Source organism: Neovison vison, chromosome 6 (assembly GCF_020171115.1).
Source record: "Neovison vison isolate M4711 chromosome 6, ASM_NN_V1, whole genome shotgun sequence".
Classification (NCBI taxonomy): domain Eukaryota; kingdom Metazoa; phylum Chordata; class Mammalia; order Carnivora; family Mustelidae; genus Neogale; species Neogale vison.
In genome coordinates this window covers 184230586-184246498 of record NC_058096.1, presented here as the reverse complement: position 1 = coordinate 184246498, position 15913 = coordinate 184230586, and the positions used below count along the sequence as shown (strand labels likewise).

At 38.0% G+C, this 15913-nt stretch overlaps 1 protein-coding gene and 1 non-coding gene across 2 annotated transcripts in view; both read left to right on the top strand.

Moving 5' to 3' along the window:
- Nucleotides 1-570: 570 nt before the first annotated feature.
- PPP4R2 (protein phosphatase 4 regulatory subunit 2) overlaps nucleotides 571-15913 on the top strand; it is a 53523-nt gene continuing 38180 nt past the window's right edge. Inside the window, exons 1-2 of the mRNA XM_044253152.1 lie at nucleotides 571-794; nucleotides 1805-1886. Coding sequence (XP_044109087.1) covers nucleotides 761-794; nucleotides 1805-1886 — 116 coding nt within the window. The 5' untranslated portion in view covers nucleotides 571-760. The remainder of the gene's footprint in view (nucleotides 795-1804; nucleotides 1887-15913) is intronic.
- LOC122910896 lies at nucleotides 7800-7933 on the top strand. Its single transcript, XR_006385292.1, has one exon. It is a non-coding gene; the product is annotated as a U4 spliceosomal RNA (small nuclear RNA).

The following is a 15913-nucleotide window of genomic DNA, read 5'->3' as shown; positions in this document are numbered from 1 at the left end:
ATTGGGCTTTGAATCCAGATGGTTCCAATCGCTAAATTTTTAATCTCTTTTTATGTATCAGTTCTCTTCAAGGTAGGTCAGTGATGAGTGTTGGGTTCAGAGAGGGAGATATGCTTGGTAGAATTATTCATAACACTGAGTGTTTTTTTTAAATGCGTACACTGATGGCTGTGTGTACACACTTAATTCTCCTAGCAGCTGTTCAGGGTGGTCGATACCAGTGCCCTCATTGCACGGACCAGGAAAGAAAGGCTCAGAGAGGCTCAGTAAATTGCTCAACATCACACAGCTAGCAAATACCCAAAGACTCAAAACTAGGGCCTGCAGTCCCGGGCCGCGACCAATCCGCCTGGAGTACAGCGCAGGCAAGCCGGGGGTCCACCACCCGAGGGAAGGCGGGGCGGCTGGCCCTTGCCGGGTCTCCGGCGCTGCCCAGGGGGCACGCCTCCGCCGCGCACGCGCTCTCGGGCTCCGGGTCGGGGCGCGCGGCGGGCGCGAGGACGGCGGCGGGGAGCGTGCGCGCGGTGACGTGCCGGGCGCCATGTTGGAGGGCTGGTGGTAGCGGCTCGGGGAGGTGCTCGCTCTCTCGGTCTCGCTCTCTCGCTCGCTTCCCCCGGCTCCCTTCGGTGCCCCCCCCGGTCGCCTGCGTGCCGGAGTGTGTACGAGGGAGGGGGAGGGCGTCGGGGGGGTGGGGGGAGGCGTTCCGGTCCCCGAGAGACCCGCGGAGGGAGGCGGAGGCAGCGAGGGACTCCGGGAAGCCATGGACGTCGAGAGGCTGCAGGAGGCGCTGAAAGGTGGGGGTAGCTGCCCCCCTCTCCCTTCCTCCTCATCCTCCGCGGCCTCCTCTCCTTTCTCTGGGCAGGGGTCTCTGAGGAGCCGGGCCAGCCTGGAGCGGGGGGGGGGGGTTGCTTCCCCGGCTCCCATCCCCCTCCCACCTCCCCAGGGGCGGGGAGCCCTGTGGGCAGCTCCCTCCCGCCCGGCTCTGGGCTTTGTGTCGGCCGCCGACGTCTGGGCTGGGGGAGGGGAGCCGGGGAAGCTTTGGTAGGGGCCCCAGCCTCTCGCCCACCCCTCCGGGTTGAGGTCGTGGGCCCGCAGCCCCCCTACGGGTAGGCTCCGTTTTCCGTCGGGCCCCCGCACGCCAGGCGTCCGGGTGAGAGAAAAAGTAGAAGGTTTGGGGTGGTGGGGGTGGGGGGGGAGGGCGGCAGAACAACTTTAAAGTGTCTCAGGAAGTCTTTTACAGAGCTTCTGAAGTCATGCCTTCACGCGCCCTAATTCTGAGGTGGTCGCCTTCCACGCAACAGGCTGGAGAACGGGTGGTTCTCAAACTTAGAATAGCGTGTGATTTCAGCGTTTTCACAATTAGGCATTGACATCGAAAATCATGTGGAAACGGCACCATGAGGTAGCTGCAGTTTCTTAAGACGCAGATTTATGAACTTTATCTAGATAAACAATTTATGGGAGTTGGGGCCTGGGATTTGTATTTTCATTGGTGTCTCAGATAAATCTGGTGTTGGTGTTCCCCCGGACTACACTTTGAGAAACACTGAATTAAGGATGGTTTGTGGAGAAGTTGAGTGCCCCCTTTAGGAGGGTTCTTGTTACAACGTGAAGAGACCGATGTTAGAAGTAGAACTTGGGAGAGTCAGGGGTGAATATGTGGCTGAAAACCTGATAATATATTTTTTTTAAGTGCTTTTTATATTTGAGAAAGAACTGGGAGAAAAGTTTGTTTTTATAGTGTACTCTAAGTGGTTGATGGACTTTGAAAATACTGATAATTTTTCTTTCTTCTCTTATTTAGATTTTGAGAAGAGGGGAAAAAAGGAAGTTTGTCCTGTCCTGGATCAGTTTCTTTGTCATGTAGCCAAGACTGGAGAGACAATGTGAGTTGAAAACATGTATTTGTTGTTAGGGTCGTAGGTATCATTCAGAATTGTTTAGGGGGGTGGGGAGTGTATTTCAGAAGAACTGAATAATCTTTTTACAGCTCTACAAGCTCCACTTACTTAAAGCATTTCCTAAGTGTATATGCTTTATTTCCCTTATGCATACTCTGTGATGAGTTTTAAAAATTTGTTAAAATTTCCTTTGTATCTGTGCTTTTGTAGATTTAGAATTTACTAGTCGGCAGTGCTAGGGAAAAGAATGCCTATCCTGTTATGACCCTTTTTGGCCCTAACAAACAGGCTTATTTCTGGAATTTTGTGGCTTTGATTCTGTCTCAAATTTTTTTTGTTGGTGGTATTTTCTCATATTGTCCTTTGTCCAACCTTTTGTTGTCATATTTATATATGTGAGTGTTTGAAGTGTCACTTCTGTTTATTCTCTTGAGGACTTAGGGTGATTATCTGACAAATTCCAGATGCTACAGTTTTGATTGTCCTGTAAACTTTCTAGGATAGCTAACTTGTTACATATGCTCAGCATTTTATTAGGCTTGTTTCCAAATGTTGTGAATCTGAAACTTATACTATGAAGTTAGGGCTGTTTTCTTAAGTACCATTCCAGTTCATGGTACTTCCAGTACATGGTGTAGTTTGTGTTGCAGGAGTTGTTTTTGCCATCACTAAGTTAATTGGTAGAAAGGAGTGTAGATTTGATGACTTGCTTGTACTCTTTTTGTAGGGGGTGGGAAGTAGGAAGGAGATTGGTTTCTTTGGGTGCAGTGTTACTAAATGAGTTTTCTTTTGGCTCCCCTATGTCTTGTCTATTTTTAAAATTCTCTTTGAGGCCTACTGTGAGTGTAAGTTTCAGCAAGTGATGTATACTTTCTTGGGCTTTATTAGCAGATACTCATTTCTCACAAGATGCACTTGTGGTTGAAATATATGTAGCCTTGTAATAACGAGCCTAAATTTAGAAAGGTAAAAAGACCCTCTTATTTAGTAGATAACCTGAGTCTCCATAATGCTTTATTAAAAATTAACAGGACTGTATCTGTGATGTTTTGAATCTTACATTTTTATTTATTCCACTTAAAAAGTGGAACTCTTTAGGAGAAAAAAAATTACATTTTTCTCTGAATTATAGTCTCTTAGAACATCTTGATTTTAAAAATTGATGCAGCATAACTGATATTTATGTAGATAAGCTTAAAAATGACTAGTTGCTATCTTTCAAAAATAAATTAATCCCTAAATCATAAATTCTTAAATCGTAAATTCTTAGATTTCCTCTATTTCTTTCAAATTGTCAGTTGGTTCAAACTTATCCCTCTACAATATCAAGAGGGGAAGCTTTTACTTTCAGAGTTTTGATAAACAAGATTATGTCAAACTATTTGGAGATGGATATTTAAAACCTCTTCTCCTTATCAGGTCTGTACAAACTGGTTTCTCTTTTGATAAACTACATTGGCTGTAAATAGTTGAAAACTTCTGAAAGAAAACTTCTTAATATCCTGTCAGACTGGATCACCATGTGGCTAGGGAAATTTAACCTGATTTTTGTGGTCAATTATTTTGTTTGTATAGAAGACTTACACAATTCTGCTATCCACTTACTCCCACCCTACATTTATTTGCATTCACTAATTTTATTTTGTATTAAAATAGTGATGTTAGATTCTTTATAGAATTTGGAAAGTATTTTTAAATTTATCATTAAAGCAGCTGGTATTTACACGTTTAGCTTTAATCTTTTGTTTTTAATCGACAAGTGCATGCCTTTTGATTCTGAAATTTGCACTTTCTGTCATCCACTTTATGGTTAAACTAAGCTTTGTCTAACTTAAAAGATTTTAACAAGAAAATGTAAAGAACAGCAGATCAGATCTCTTCGGTGTTTTAGGATGGATGGGTGACTTGAGATAAGAATTCCATAATTTTTATTTTCATTGATATCTTATAGCAAGAAATCATTAACAGAAGAGATATGTGGACTTTGTTTATGGACGAACATCAGTGACAGCCTAGCCTATTTATTTTCCATTAAAAAAGCCCAATTTGACACTAGGTGTTTTTAGCTTTAGAGAGATTTTAAAATTATAGCATACGTTTTTACTGAGTAGGAGGTTGTAGGAAAATCTAAAAAATACTGGAGCAATTTTCCTTTAGGGTCTTTTAAAAATTACCTGTAAACGTCTAACGTAGGAAGTTGGGAAAGATGCCAAGTCATGGCTTACTAAACTGTAATGAAGACTGATTATTTATCTAAAACAATCTCCAAATTTTGCAGGGTTTGGCTACTTCAAGAAACTATTTATTTATTTTTTTAAAAGATTTTATTTATTTATTTGACAGAGACACAGTGAGAGAGGGAACACAAGCAGGGGGAGTGGGAGAGGGAGAATCAGGCTTACTGCTGAGCAGGGAGCCTGATGCGGGGCTCAGTCCCAGGATCCTGGGATCATGACCTGAGCAGAAGACAGATGCTTAATGTCTGAGCCATCCAGGCGCCCCTGAAAAAATTATTTTTAATGTTGAAAAGCTTACTTTGTCCTGAAAGTGGGACATTTCCTTAAAGGACATTTTACCAAAGGTAACAGTTTATAGCTTAATGCCAAGTATATAGTATGTGCTGAATAAACAGAAACATATGTGGTAGCTTTCAATAATGAATTTGAATATTTGATGGGTTTCAATTGTGGATTTAAACATTTGATAAGTTTTAATTGCAGTTAACTCTTTTTGATGGTCATATTGTCCCCCTCTTTGGCCTGTGGGAGCCTCTTTCATTTGATCCCAGAGTCCTTTTGACTTGGCTCTTAGTGGTCTTTGAGTGTCCATAGTCTCTGGTGTTAGAATATGGTTGGGATTTTTGTTTTTGTTTTTGTTTTTATTTGACACAGAAAGAAAGATCACAAGCAGGCTGGGAAGCAGGCTTCCTTCCAAGTGGAGAGCCCGATGTGGGTCTCAGTCTTAGGACCCTGAGACCATGAGCTGAGCGGAAGGCAGAGGCTGCACCCAGTGAGCCACCCACGGGCCCCTAGCATATGGTCTAAGCTCATTCCTACCCAGACCTGAAATCAGACATTTCTCAAGAAGCCGTGTCTTTTAGTGGGAAGTAGTGTTTAAAGACTACAACCTGGAGACTGGAGATGCTTATTATTACTGAGTTGGTCATTGTTTCTAGCCTCTTCAGTGGACAGAACTAATAAAGTACTACATGATTCATTCTGATGCTTCCCGTTCAAAATCAGGACTACAGAGTTTTACTTCTTCCACTCTAACAATTCTGGTTCTCAAGGACATGGGAAAAGTCTAATAATAATATCAACTTCACTGGTGTAGTTAGTAAGAACATCAAAATTGTTTATATACTCTCCCAATTTGTAGCCCCAGTTTAAGAAAAGTAGTTGTATCTATATTCTCTGGACATACAGCTATTACATAAGTTTCTCCTAAACATCATTTATTCTTATTTTTATAGTAGCTCTGTATCAAATGCTCACCAACAGTCCTTAGGTCTGTATCTCTAGTCAGTTTGGTTGTCTGAAGTTCATTTTCTCCTAGAGTCTTTTGGCAGAGTTCATGGGACATTTCCCGAGTTTTTATATATTGTTAACAGTTAGTGTCCTTTATTCTTGTGGGTCAGTTTGGAAATAAAATTTTTGGTTCTCATTTTCTGTCCTTGAATAGCTTAAATATGTTAATTCCATTGTTTCCCCCAACTTAGAGTACCTGTCAAAAAATAATCAGATGATAATTCAATTTTCTTTACCTCGTTAAAAGCCATATACTCTTTTTGCCTAGACTCCCAAGGAATTTTTTTCTGTTAAGCGCAGTAATTTTTTGAGACTTTGTTTTAGTGTTGGGCATTTTGGGTCAGTATACTCAGGTATGTGGTATGCTCTTTCAGTATGTATTTTCAAATTTTTCATATCTTTATTTTTAATTTCAGGAAATAAAAATTATTTTCTTTGATTTTCCTTTTCAGGGACTCCTGTATTCTTATGTCAGTCATCTTTGCGTGTCTTCAGTATTCTTTATTTTGTCCTGAATTCCTTTCCTTATTTCTGTTTTTTCTTTTTTTTTTTAAAAAAAAAAAAAGGACAAAAATCAAGCTTTGGCGAGGTAAGCTTCGTTTATTGAGAATACATAGTTTGCTAAATTTTGACATCTGTCCTCAAAGTTGGACCACACTGAAGATTCTGAACATACCCATTCATTATTCCCAGAAGTTTCTTCTTGCCCTGTTGTAGTTTTCTTCCCTGGGTGTGCTCCTCTTAGGCAACTAAAGATCCACTTTTCGTCACTTTAGTTTGCTTGTTCTAGAATTTTATATAAATTGAATCATACAGTTTGTAGTCTTTGGCTTCTTTTACTCAGCATAATCGAGGTCCATATTTGGTTTTCAGCAGTTCATTCCTTTTTGTTTCTGAGTGGTATTCATTATATGGATATCTTATGGGTTTTTCATACGTTCACTAGTTGATGGACATATGAATTATTTTCAGTTTTTTTATTATCAGAAAAGCTGTTACAAATATTTGTGTACAGATCTTTGTAGGGACGTAGGCATTTTTTTTTCTTGGATTAAAAAACCTAGGAGTTAATTGGCTGAGTCATACGGTAGGTGAATGTTTAACTTCTTGAGAAACTGCCAGACTGTTTTCTAGAGTGACTGCACCAGTTTGCATTCCCACCAGTATTAGTGGGAGTTGAGTTAAGGTTTTCCACGTCCTTTTCAACATTTATATGGCCCTTCTTTTTTTCTTTTCTATTTTTTTTTTTTTCTGTAGTCATTCTGTTAAGGCACATATTGCAGAGTGGTTTTAATTTTTATTTCCCTAATGACTAATCATGTTCAGTATCTTTTCATGTGTTTATTTGCTATTCTTGTATCTTCTTGGTAAACTGGTTCTTCAGGTCTTTGCCCATTTAAAAATTGAGTTGTTTTCTTACTGGTTTTTGAGAGTTCTGTATATGTTACAGATAGAAGACTTTTATCTGACGTAAGATTCATAAGTACTGGTACAACTTTTGTGGCTTTTCTTTTCATTCTCTTGATAAGTGTCTTTAAGGTGAAATTTTAAATTCTGTTTTGGTTTTTAAAAAAATTTCTTCCTTTAAAGAACTCTTACTGTGATATCTGTTATGTTCTTTCATTCTCATATACTAGCTTAAACGTCTGTTTCCTTAAGTAATTTTAAAAATGTCTAATCATTTGCTGAAAGCTATTATAAATCTCCATTTTTTGAGTTTTTCTAATTCTGACTTGTATCATTTTTCTCTGTGTCTTTAGCTTATTTTGAAATTGTATCATACAGTTTTGATCTGTTTTTGGACAAGTCTTTCTAGGTTCCTTTCATTTTCTGTAGGGATGTTTGTTCTCCTTACTCTTTTTTCTTACAATTACTTTGTACTGGGTTTGAGCTTGATACTTTTCTATTGTACATTTTTACATGAAATTAGTTTTCTTGACCTTTGAGGAGGAAATTTGGTTCAGAATAGCTTTCCTGACTTCACAGAGCTTTCTTACTGCTTTTTTAAGTACTTAAGAACATGGAGTTTGCTCTCTGAAATTTCCAGGTTCTGTTTTTCCACTCCTACTCTTATTTGGACCCTGTGTTTCCTTCATCTTTATTGTCCTCTTCTCCACATCCTGGTGTCATCTCTGGATGGGAGCCCTGGTAGGTCACTTTCAGGATCACATTGGAGCAAGACTGCTGTTCCTTCACTGTGGGTCCCTCTTGTTTATCACTAGTGGAGTGGGCATAGCCCATTCAGTTCCAGCTGCTATGCTCAAATTGCCCTGTCATAATATCTAGTGATTGCTTGTTGACAGTTTTGTGGTTCTCCTTTTCCTAGGCCTTTCAGGTGCACCATGACCTCTCTCTACTTTCTTTTGTTCAGAACCTGAGTGGCAGTATCGTAGCCAATGAGGTTTATCCGAGGCGCGATTATTGCTAATTGAAAACTTTTCCCAGAACCTGATAAGGTACGGGTCACGTAACTGTCACTTTTTCTTAACCCTTTATTCTTTGGGGTTTGTGAGGTTCACTACCTTCTTAGCTAGTTTTGTGTTGTGTTGTTTTTTTTCAGGTAGTTTAATTGTAAATGTTTTTGTTTGTTGGTTTTTGGCTTTGCTGTCTAGTTATGTCTGATACATGGGGTTTTGGAGGGATAGAAAACTAAAGTACCATTGTCACCCTCTCATTATTATACTTCTTATGAAAACTTGTTACTTTCCTCATCTATGAAGTAGAAATAATAGTATTTCATAGTATAAGTACTTAATATATGGAAAACTTAATCATGTCACTTGGTGAAACAGTAAATGCTCAATAAATAGTAGTTACTGTGTTGACAGTGCTTATATTGAGTCTGGATTGTCCCCACCCCCCTACCTCGCCCCCTGCAATCGGAAATTCTTTGTGTTGAGCAATTTTGACATAATAGTAAGAAAATAAAAGGTTACCTAAAAGTAGTTAACAATAGCTGAGACCTCCTTATTATAAGTAAATAAAAATCTCCTTAAGTGATGAGGCTGTTAGACCTTTCTTCTCTGGATTTCTTTAGGGAATTTTGTTTGTCAGCTTAGTATTTACTGAACAGTAGTATATACTGAACACTGTTTCTAAAATGTCAGTCTCCCGGGGCACCTGGGTGGCCCACTGGCACTCATTTGAGCAGTGGATTCTTGGTTTCTGCTCAGGTCATGATCTGAGTTAGGGCTGTGCTTGAGATTCTTTCCCTCTGCCCCTCGTGCTCATGTGTGCTCACTCTTTCTCTAAATACCCCCAAAATATTTTTTAAGAAAGTCAGCCTCCTATATTGCCTTCATAATATTTGCCACATCCTTGTAACATCTATGTAAATATTTAATACTATTTTCTAGTTTGGCTTACTTTTTTCCAGATTTTTTCAGAATAGAAAAATATTGTAGAAGTTAAGCCTTCATTTTATCCCTCCACAGAAATGTAGTCACTATGTTAATTTTTTTCCCCTTGTGAGAAAGATCTGAAACCACTGGTTTGTTGCATTGGTTACATCTTTCTAAGTCAGTACTTATACTCTAAGTCTATAAATACTAAAATAATGTACTTACTATATTTTCCTTGTCACCTGTCATGTACCACCATCACAGTGGTACACAGACGAAGCACAGATTTTCATTAAATATTAGTTAAGTGGGTGCGCTTTTGTTTCACGTGTTCCAGTAACTGCAGTGATTAAGGTATAAACATGAAAACTTTAGTCATTTCATTTGTTTCATCATGTCATGCTATAAACCTGATGTGTTATGCATACCGCAGAAAATCTTGACGCTTTGGAACCTTGTTTTCTGTGTAGAGTTAACTTAAAATTTTCAGTCTCTTTGGTGTGCAGGTGAGCTTATATGTTCAGTCCCTGTTTTACTAGTAGTTGGTTAGTCCCATAATTTCATGAGCGTTAGCATGTGGTAATATTCTTGGAAGGAGCATGGCTTGAACTCTGAAATTAGGTTGGCGACTTCTCTCCGTGAATGGGCACGTTACTTGTGAACCTGTTCGCTCACTTGAAAAATGGGGTTTTTAACCACATATTTGCCTCAGCTCTTGTGAGGACTTAAATAAATAGAAGGATGTTCCTATAAATACTAAAATTTGGAGTAAAAATTAGAATTGTCTATATGTCGGGCATAAACAGTGAATTTGGTTTAAGATACAAGCCTGAGATATACTGTATCTTGGGGAAAGAGCTCTGGTTTGAGTCAACACAAGACCTGGGTTTGAATTCCTACCTCTACCACTTACTCTGTGACCAAGGCTGAGTACTCTGTGCTTTAATTTTCTCATTATACATCTGAAGCGCTTAATACAGTGACTGGCACAAATTGACAACCCACTCTCATTCCCACCCCTAAGTGGAAGCTGCTATAACTAACTATTTTATTTCCCATTATTTAAATCACTTAAGTTACTGTGGGCCAAAGTTGGCTAAGATATTAAATGAAGGGCTTGTAATCGATGATCTCCAAGTTTCCTCCCAGCTTGAAAACCATATAGGAGTCTGTGTTGTGGCAGTTACTTTGGGGGTGGTATTGCAGCAATAGTGATTAAGAGTGAAGCATGGGGCATAGTGATTGTGGTGTTAAAAATGTCTGCTGATGGTGAAAGGTGTTAACTGTTGGGAGTGTATTGCGGAGGTGAATGGTTTGGAGACCAAAAAAGATTAAAAAAAAAAAAAAATGGAATATCAGTTGTGTATACCTGGATGAGAAAGACCAGTCATGGTTAACCACTTTAATTCATCAGAGCCACAAAGAGGTTCACAGAATGCCATTCTTAGTGTCACCTGTATACACACCTGTGTATATCTAAATCCAGAGGTCCTCTTTGTGCCTGCCAGTTGATGAATGCATCAGTTCATAATGCTGGAATCAGTTCATATTACTGGAAGTCTGTCAGAAACTCCATGGTGCTTCAAAACATCTTACTAGTAAGAAGTTAAGGATTTTATGATCCACAATTTACTGTGCTTTCCCTCTGTTTTGTGGACACTAAGGTCTTTTACTTTAATGATACGGGAGTTTGTGAGTGAAAAGTGTGTGTGTGTCTGCCTGCATCCTTCTGCCTGTATCTTTCTGTACCAAAGTCAAGTTTCAGTATCAATAGCAAACAGAACAAAACACAAAACCCTTAAATGTATTCAGTGACTAAAGCAGTAGAGACAGTTGAAGAGGAGAATGTTGGCTGTTACTTCATTTAATACATATGTTTGTGAAAACATTTTACTTTAAAAATACCCAGTGAATCTGAGAAATATATTTTAGATCTTCATATTTGCTAGGCTTTTAGAAGTGTTTAGTTGCTTTTCTTTTCTTTCTCTGGTTTCACCCACAGCAGTCCTGTTTATATTATCAGGCTGCCTGGGTTTGGCACTGCTTGTGTGGAATCTACCTTGTGTAATAGGTACTTCTGTAACCCAAGCCCAAAGTCCATTCCTACCAGATACACTGAGTATTATTGAGAGATTACACCACTGACTATACAGTGAAAAATAGTTACGTGTCAAATTAGTAATGATGTAAAGTTATGGCAATTACTGCTCCCAATTCTTTTTCAAAATGTGCCATATATGTGACAGTGTAGTAGGGCTTTTTTGTTACCACTTACCAGTGTGTCTTTGGGGAGGGGGGCGGAGAGAAGCTTTATTGACAGGCTCTGTGGTACAGTGAAGCTGCTTTTGGAGGTGAATTTGTCAGGGTATCTCTCTTGACTCTGTGCTTATAATCTGCTTGACCCTAGCTTAGAAAACAATCTTGGTGAAAATTTTAGTTTCCTTATAATCTATGTGAATGACCGTGATGGAGTAGGTTAGTTACCTAAGCTGCCTTTTCTTCAGGTCCCCGCTGGAAATGTGAAAACACTTAATTTCACGGAGTTTTTTGAAATAGCAGGTATTCAGTAAATCTTAGATTCCTTATTTTGTTTTTAGATTGATATGAAAATAAAAATTAACAGTACTAAAAATAAATTTAATACCAATTTTGATACTTAAAAGGTTTGCAGCTTACTGAAATGAAGTCCTAAGAACAAAAACATTGACCAGTTACAGTCATCTCTCTTCAGGCCCAAGACTTCCCTAAACCTCATCAAACTTTTTTATACTTGAGACTGAGCTAGTTACTCGTTTGCTTTTTAAAACTTTGCTTTAGCTATTATATTTTCCTTCTTTGCTATAACTTTCTTTGCTATAACTAGATCTGACTTAGACTTGTTCAGACATATAGTACATGGTACTTTCTTTTCCTGTCTCCCTGTGATTTGTCTAGGCTACTTGCAGTTTCTGGGTATCTTGAGTATTTTTGACCCTTTTAAAATTTTATTCTCCAAATGTTACTTCTTTTTGTGTGTGGTGCTTCTCAGTAAACTCCTTTGTGGAGTCTTAGATTGATTTTAAGCTTGTGAACCTGAAATGGGGATTTATCTTTAAGGGACTAGAGTTTTCACATAGGACTTGTGTTTTGGGTTAAAGTGGTCTTTCTTCCTAAAAGGCAAACTTTTAGTAAACATTTTGTGCCAGACACAGTCAGACGTTTCATATGTGTATCTTTTTTTTTTTTTAAAGATTTTATTTATTTATTTGACAGAGATCACAAGTAGGCAGAGAGAGAGGAGGAAGCAGGCTCCCTGCTGAGCAGAGAGCCCGATGTGGGGCTCGATCCCAGGACCCTGGGATCATGACCTGAGCTGAAAGCAGAGGCTTTAACCCACTGAGCCACCCAGGCGCCCCTCATATGTGTATCTTGATTTGATCTTTACAACTGCTTTCTGAAGTAGGTACCTTTGCTTATTTTTAAAAATTTTTTTTTATTTTTTTACCTTTGCTTTTTAAAAACACATACTGAGACTTACATATCTTAAAAAGTTTTAAGGTAGTGCATCTGGTGAGTGCAAGAATTGGAATTTAAACTCAGGCATTCTGCCTTTAGGTCCTCCCTTAGCCTGTACTTTTATACTCCTTGTCCCATGTTGTCTTCTCAAATCTTTCCTCTTTTTTTTTTTTTAAAGATTTTATTTATTTATTCATGAGAAACAGAGAAGCAGAGGGAGAAGCAGGCTCCTTGCTGAGCAGGGAGCCCAGTGCAGGACTCCAGCCAGGACCCTGGGATCATGACCTGAGCCTAACTAAGGCAGACGCTTAACCATCTGAGTCACCCAGGCACCCTACATCTTTCCTCTCTACTGAAGCACTCTGAGAATTCTTTTAAAACCTTGAGAATTTGAAATTATGCTTTTGACAGGAATCTGTTAATAGTTATTTCTGAGATGTTCTTGCTTCTTATCTAATCCTGACTGATGTACCTGTCCAGCTTTCCTTTCCTTGTGGCATACCATGATAGGACCTTCTAAGCACTGACATGTCTTAGTTTCCTGGGGATTGTGGCAAATATGGGGAGGTTGGGTGTGGTAATTTGTGATTTAAGAAAAAAATGTGTCAGAAGATACTTTACTGGAAGAATCAGTAAGGTAAGTTACTTGATATACTTTTAACATTTGTGATTTAGACTATTTTCCAGTAACCTCAAAGGCTGAAAATTTTAATAATTGTAATTTTTTGGACATGTAAAAATAAAGTGTATAGGTGATAAGACTGATGTAGATTTTAATTGGAAATATGAGTCTAGCTTTCTTTTCAATATATGTATTTTGGATTTGTTACTCTTAATCAACCAAAAATCTTAACTTCTCAATATTGGGAGGTAGGTGGTAAGATTTCTATTTCCAGGTGATGAAACTGGAGAAAAATATGCTATAGAAGAATTTGGTATTTGAGAGGTATAAGCTATTGTGAGTACATTTGTAATTTTTGCATTATTGTATATCTCTGAGAGGGAGGGTGAGATAGCTTGTTGTTAACTGATGAAATATTTCTGTTCAGAATTGTTTGTACTAAAGTGAATTTGACATTTTTCAAGATTGTTTTATTCTGGTCTTATTTTAGGAATATTGTCCGTGGTGACTGCAGGGTGATTTTTGAGATTATGGCTATTTTGTCTCAAGGTAGTTATTTATCTGGAGACAGGTCCACCTTTTTTAGGGACTTTGCACAGCAGAGTATTTCTGCAACAAGTAATCTTGAATGTGGGTAGAATGTGGCCTAGTTTTCTTTTTTCCTCAGTAAGTGCTGTTAGTGAATTCAGGGTTTTCCTATTCAGGAGCTATTGTAAGGGAAGTAAGTAGTCTTTGTCTCCCTCCTCTGTAGATACTGATAGCTCTCTATCAGTAACCGGCTTGCCGATTTATTTTAGAAGGTTGGTAGGGATACTTGTCACTTTAGCCAGTTTTCTTGTAAATATTATCTGTGACATTTGATTTTGCTATCTTAGTTGCTGTAGGATATGACAGAAATCAATGCACAGTTAGGATGTGGTCTTTTTATTTATATATTTTTTAAAAAAAGATTTTATTTATTTATTTATTTGACAGAGATCACAGGTAGGCAGAGAGGCAGGCAGAGAGAGAGAGAGAGAGAGAGAGAGAGAGAAGCAGGTTCCGTTCTGAGCAGAGAGCCTGATGCTGGGCTCGATCTCAGGACCCTGAGATCATGACCTGAGCTGAAGGCAGAGGTTTAACCCACTGAACCACCCAGGCGCCAATGTGGTCACTTTAAAAATTATTTTTTGACAAAATTTTAGGTGCGTGGACAGGTGGTAAATTTTAATATTTGTCTTAAAACTTTCAGTCTTAAATATTTTAAGAATCTCGAATATGGAGACTACAGTACATACATTTTCTGTTTACATTGCCATTTTGGTTAAGGAGAAATTTGGTGAAAATAACTGCATGGTGAGTTTAATGGATCACATGGATTAAATAATTCTTGTGCCCATACTGTGAAAAAAACTCATGTACAAAGATTATGGGAATCAGTACTGCTTAGATAAGCTTATCTCATTAAAGTTTTTTTTATTATATTAGTACTAACAACAAAAAATCAAACTATACGTTTAACCTTTTTCTTATATAGTAACAAAATCTTTCTGTGTATGTGTACATGTGTGTATGTTAATTCTTTCTAAAAAACACGTAATATCAAACTTGGGCAGTTTCCCTTTTGCTACCTCTATATTTGGATATCTTACCAAAACAGAAGTTTGCCTCATTGTTTTTATGGGTTGCATAGTATTCCATAGTTTGGGACATACTGTAAGTTATTTAACCTGTCCTTCTTTGATGGTTCTTTAGATTGTTTACAGTTAAAAAACAATTCAGAAAGTGCCTAAGTGAGCGTATTTACATTGACACAGATGCAAGAATGGAATCTATAGGTTGATGTTTATGGACATTATTATTTTGTCAGGTATTGCCAGCTGGCCTTGCAAAAAGTTTTTCAACGTACGCTTATACAGGCACTGTAGAAAAGTTATTTTTCTACCACTGTTAGCACCGAGCATTATTAGGCTCTTAAATCTGAAAATCTGATAGATGAAAAATGGTATCTCGTTTTAATTTGCTTTCTTTTATTTTGTGCCTACATCTTTCCATTTGTTTATTTCCAATTATAGTTTCTTCTGTCTTCCTCATTTATGAAGTTACGATTTGTTTTTCAGGGCTTCTGCTAAATTTTTTTGATAAAAATAACAAATGAGCCCGATGAAGTTACTTCTAAATAATTACACTTCTTTGTGTTAGGAATAATTTGCGTTTAAGACAGTCTCAAACAGCAAGTTGTTTAAAAAAGATGATCATGACTATATAGCAAAGAATAGTTTTTGTAATGATTGGATTGGATTGTTATTTCTGCATGTATCTGTCTTTTTAGTCACAATCCATAGATAAGTAGTCATATTTATCAGTAAAAGAGACCTCAGATAAAGTATGAGCTGTGTCTTTTTAATTTTTATGACGTAGTTGAAATTTTGTTTTTTTTTCTTTAAAGATTTTTTTTTTTAATTATTTATTTGACAGAGATCACAAGTAGGCAGAGAGTCAGGCAGAGAGAGAGAGAGGAGGAAGCAGGCTCCCTGCTGAGCAGAGAAGGCAGCCGAAGGCAGCGGCTTAACCCACTGAGCCACCCAGGCGCCCCTGAAATTTTGTTCTTGTAAATTTTTTCTTCGCAATCTAGTTCTGGCATTTCTTTGTAAATAGGCCAAAACAAACCAGTTATTTCAGGGAAAAAACTACATTTTGTTCTTCAGTTGACTGAATACTGAGAGCACTCTGAGGTTGCAGAAATGTCCTAGAGTTCTGATACCCAAGCAGGAAGAATAAAAATACCACCTACAAAAATGCACTTAACTTCAGATTGTTGTTCTTTTTAAAATTAGTTTTGAAAGAAATTAGTTTTGAATATATATATTCTTGTATTTAAATGTAAGTAAAATATTTAATCTTACCTATGATATTTATGTAAACTCGCAGGACTTTGCAATAATTAACAGTAAAACTAATTGAAGGTATTTGAGATTTTGAGATGTGGGCTTTTTCTGCAAGTTTTCATTTAATTCTGTAATACTTGTCTTCACTTTCCTTTTCAAA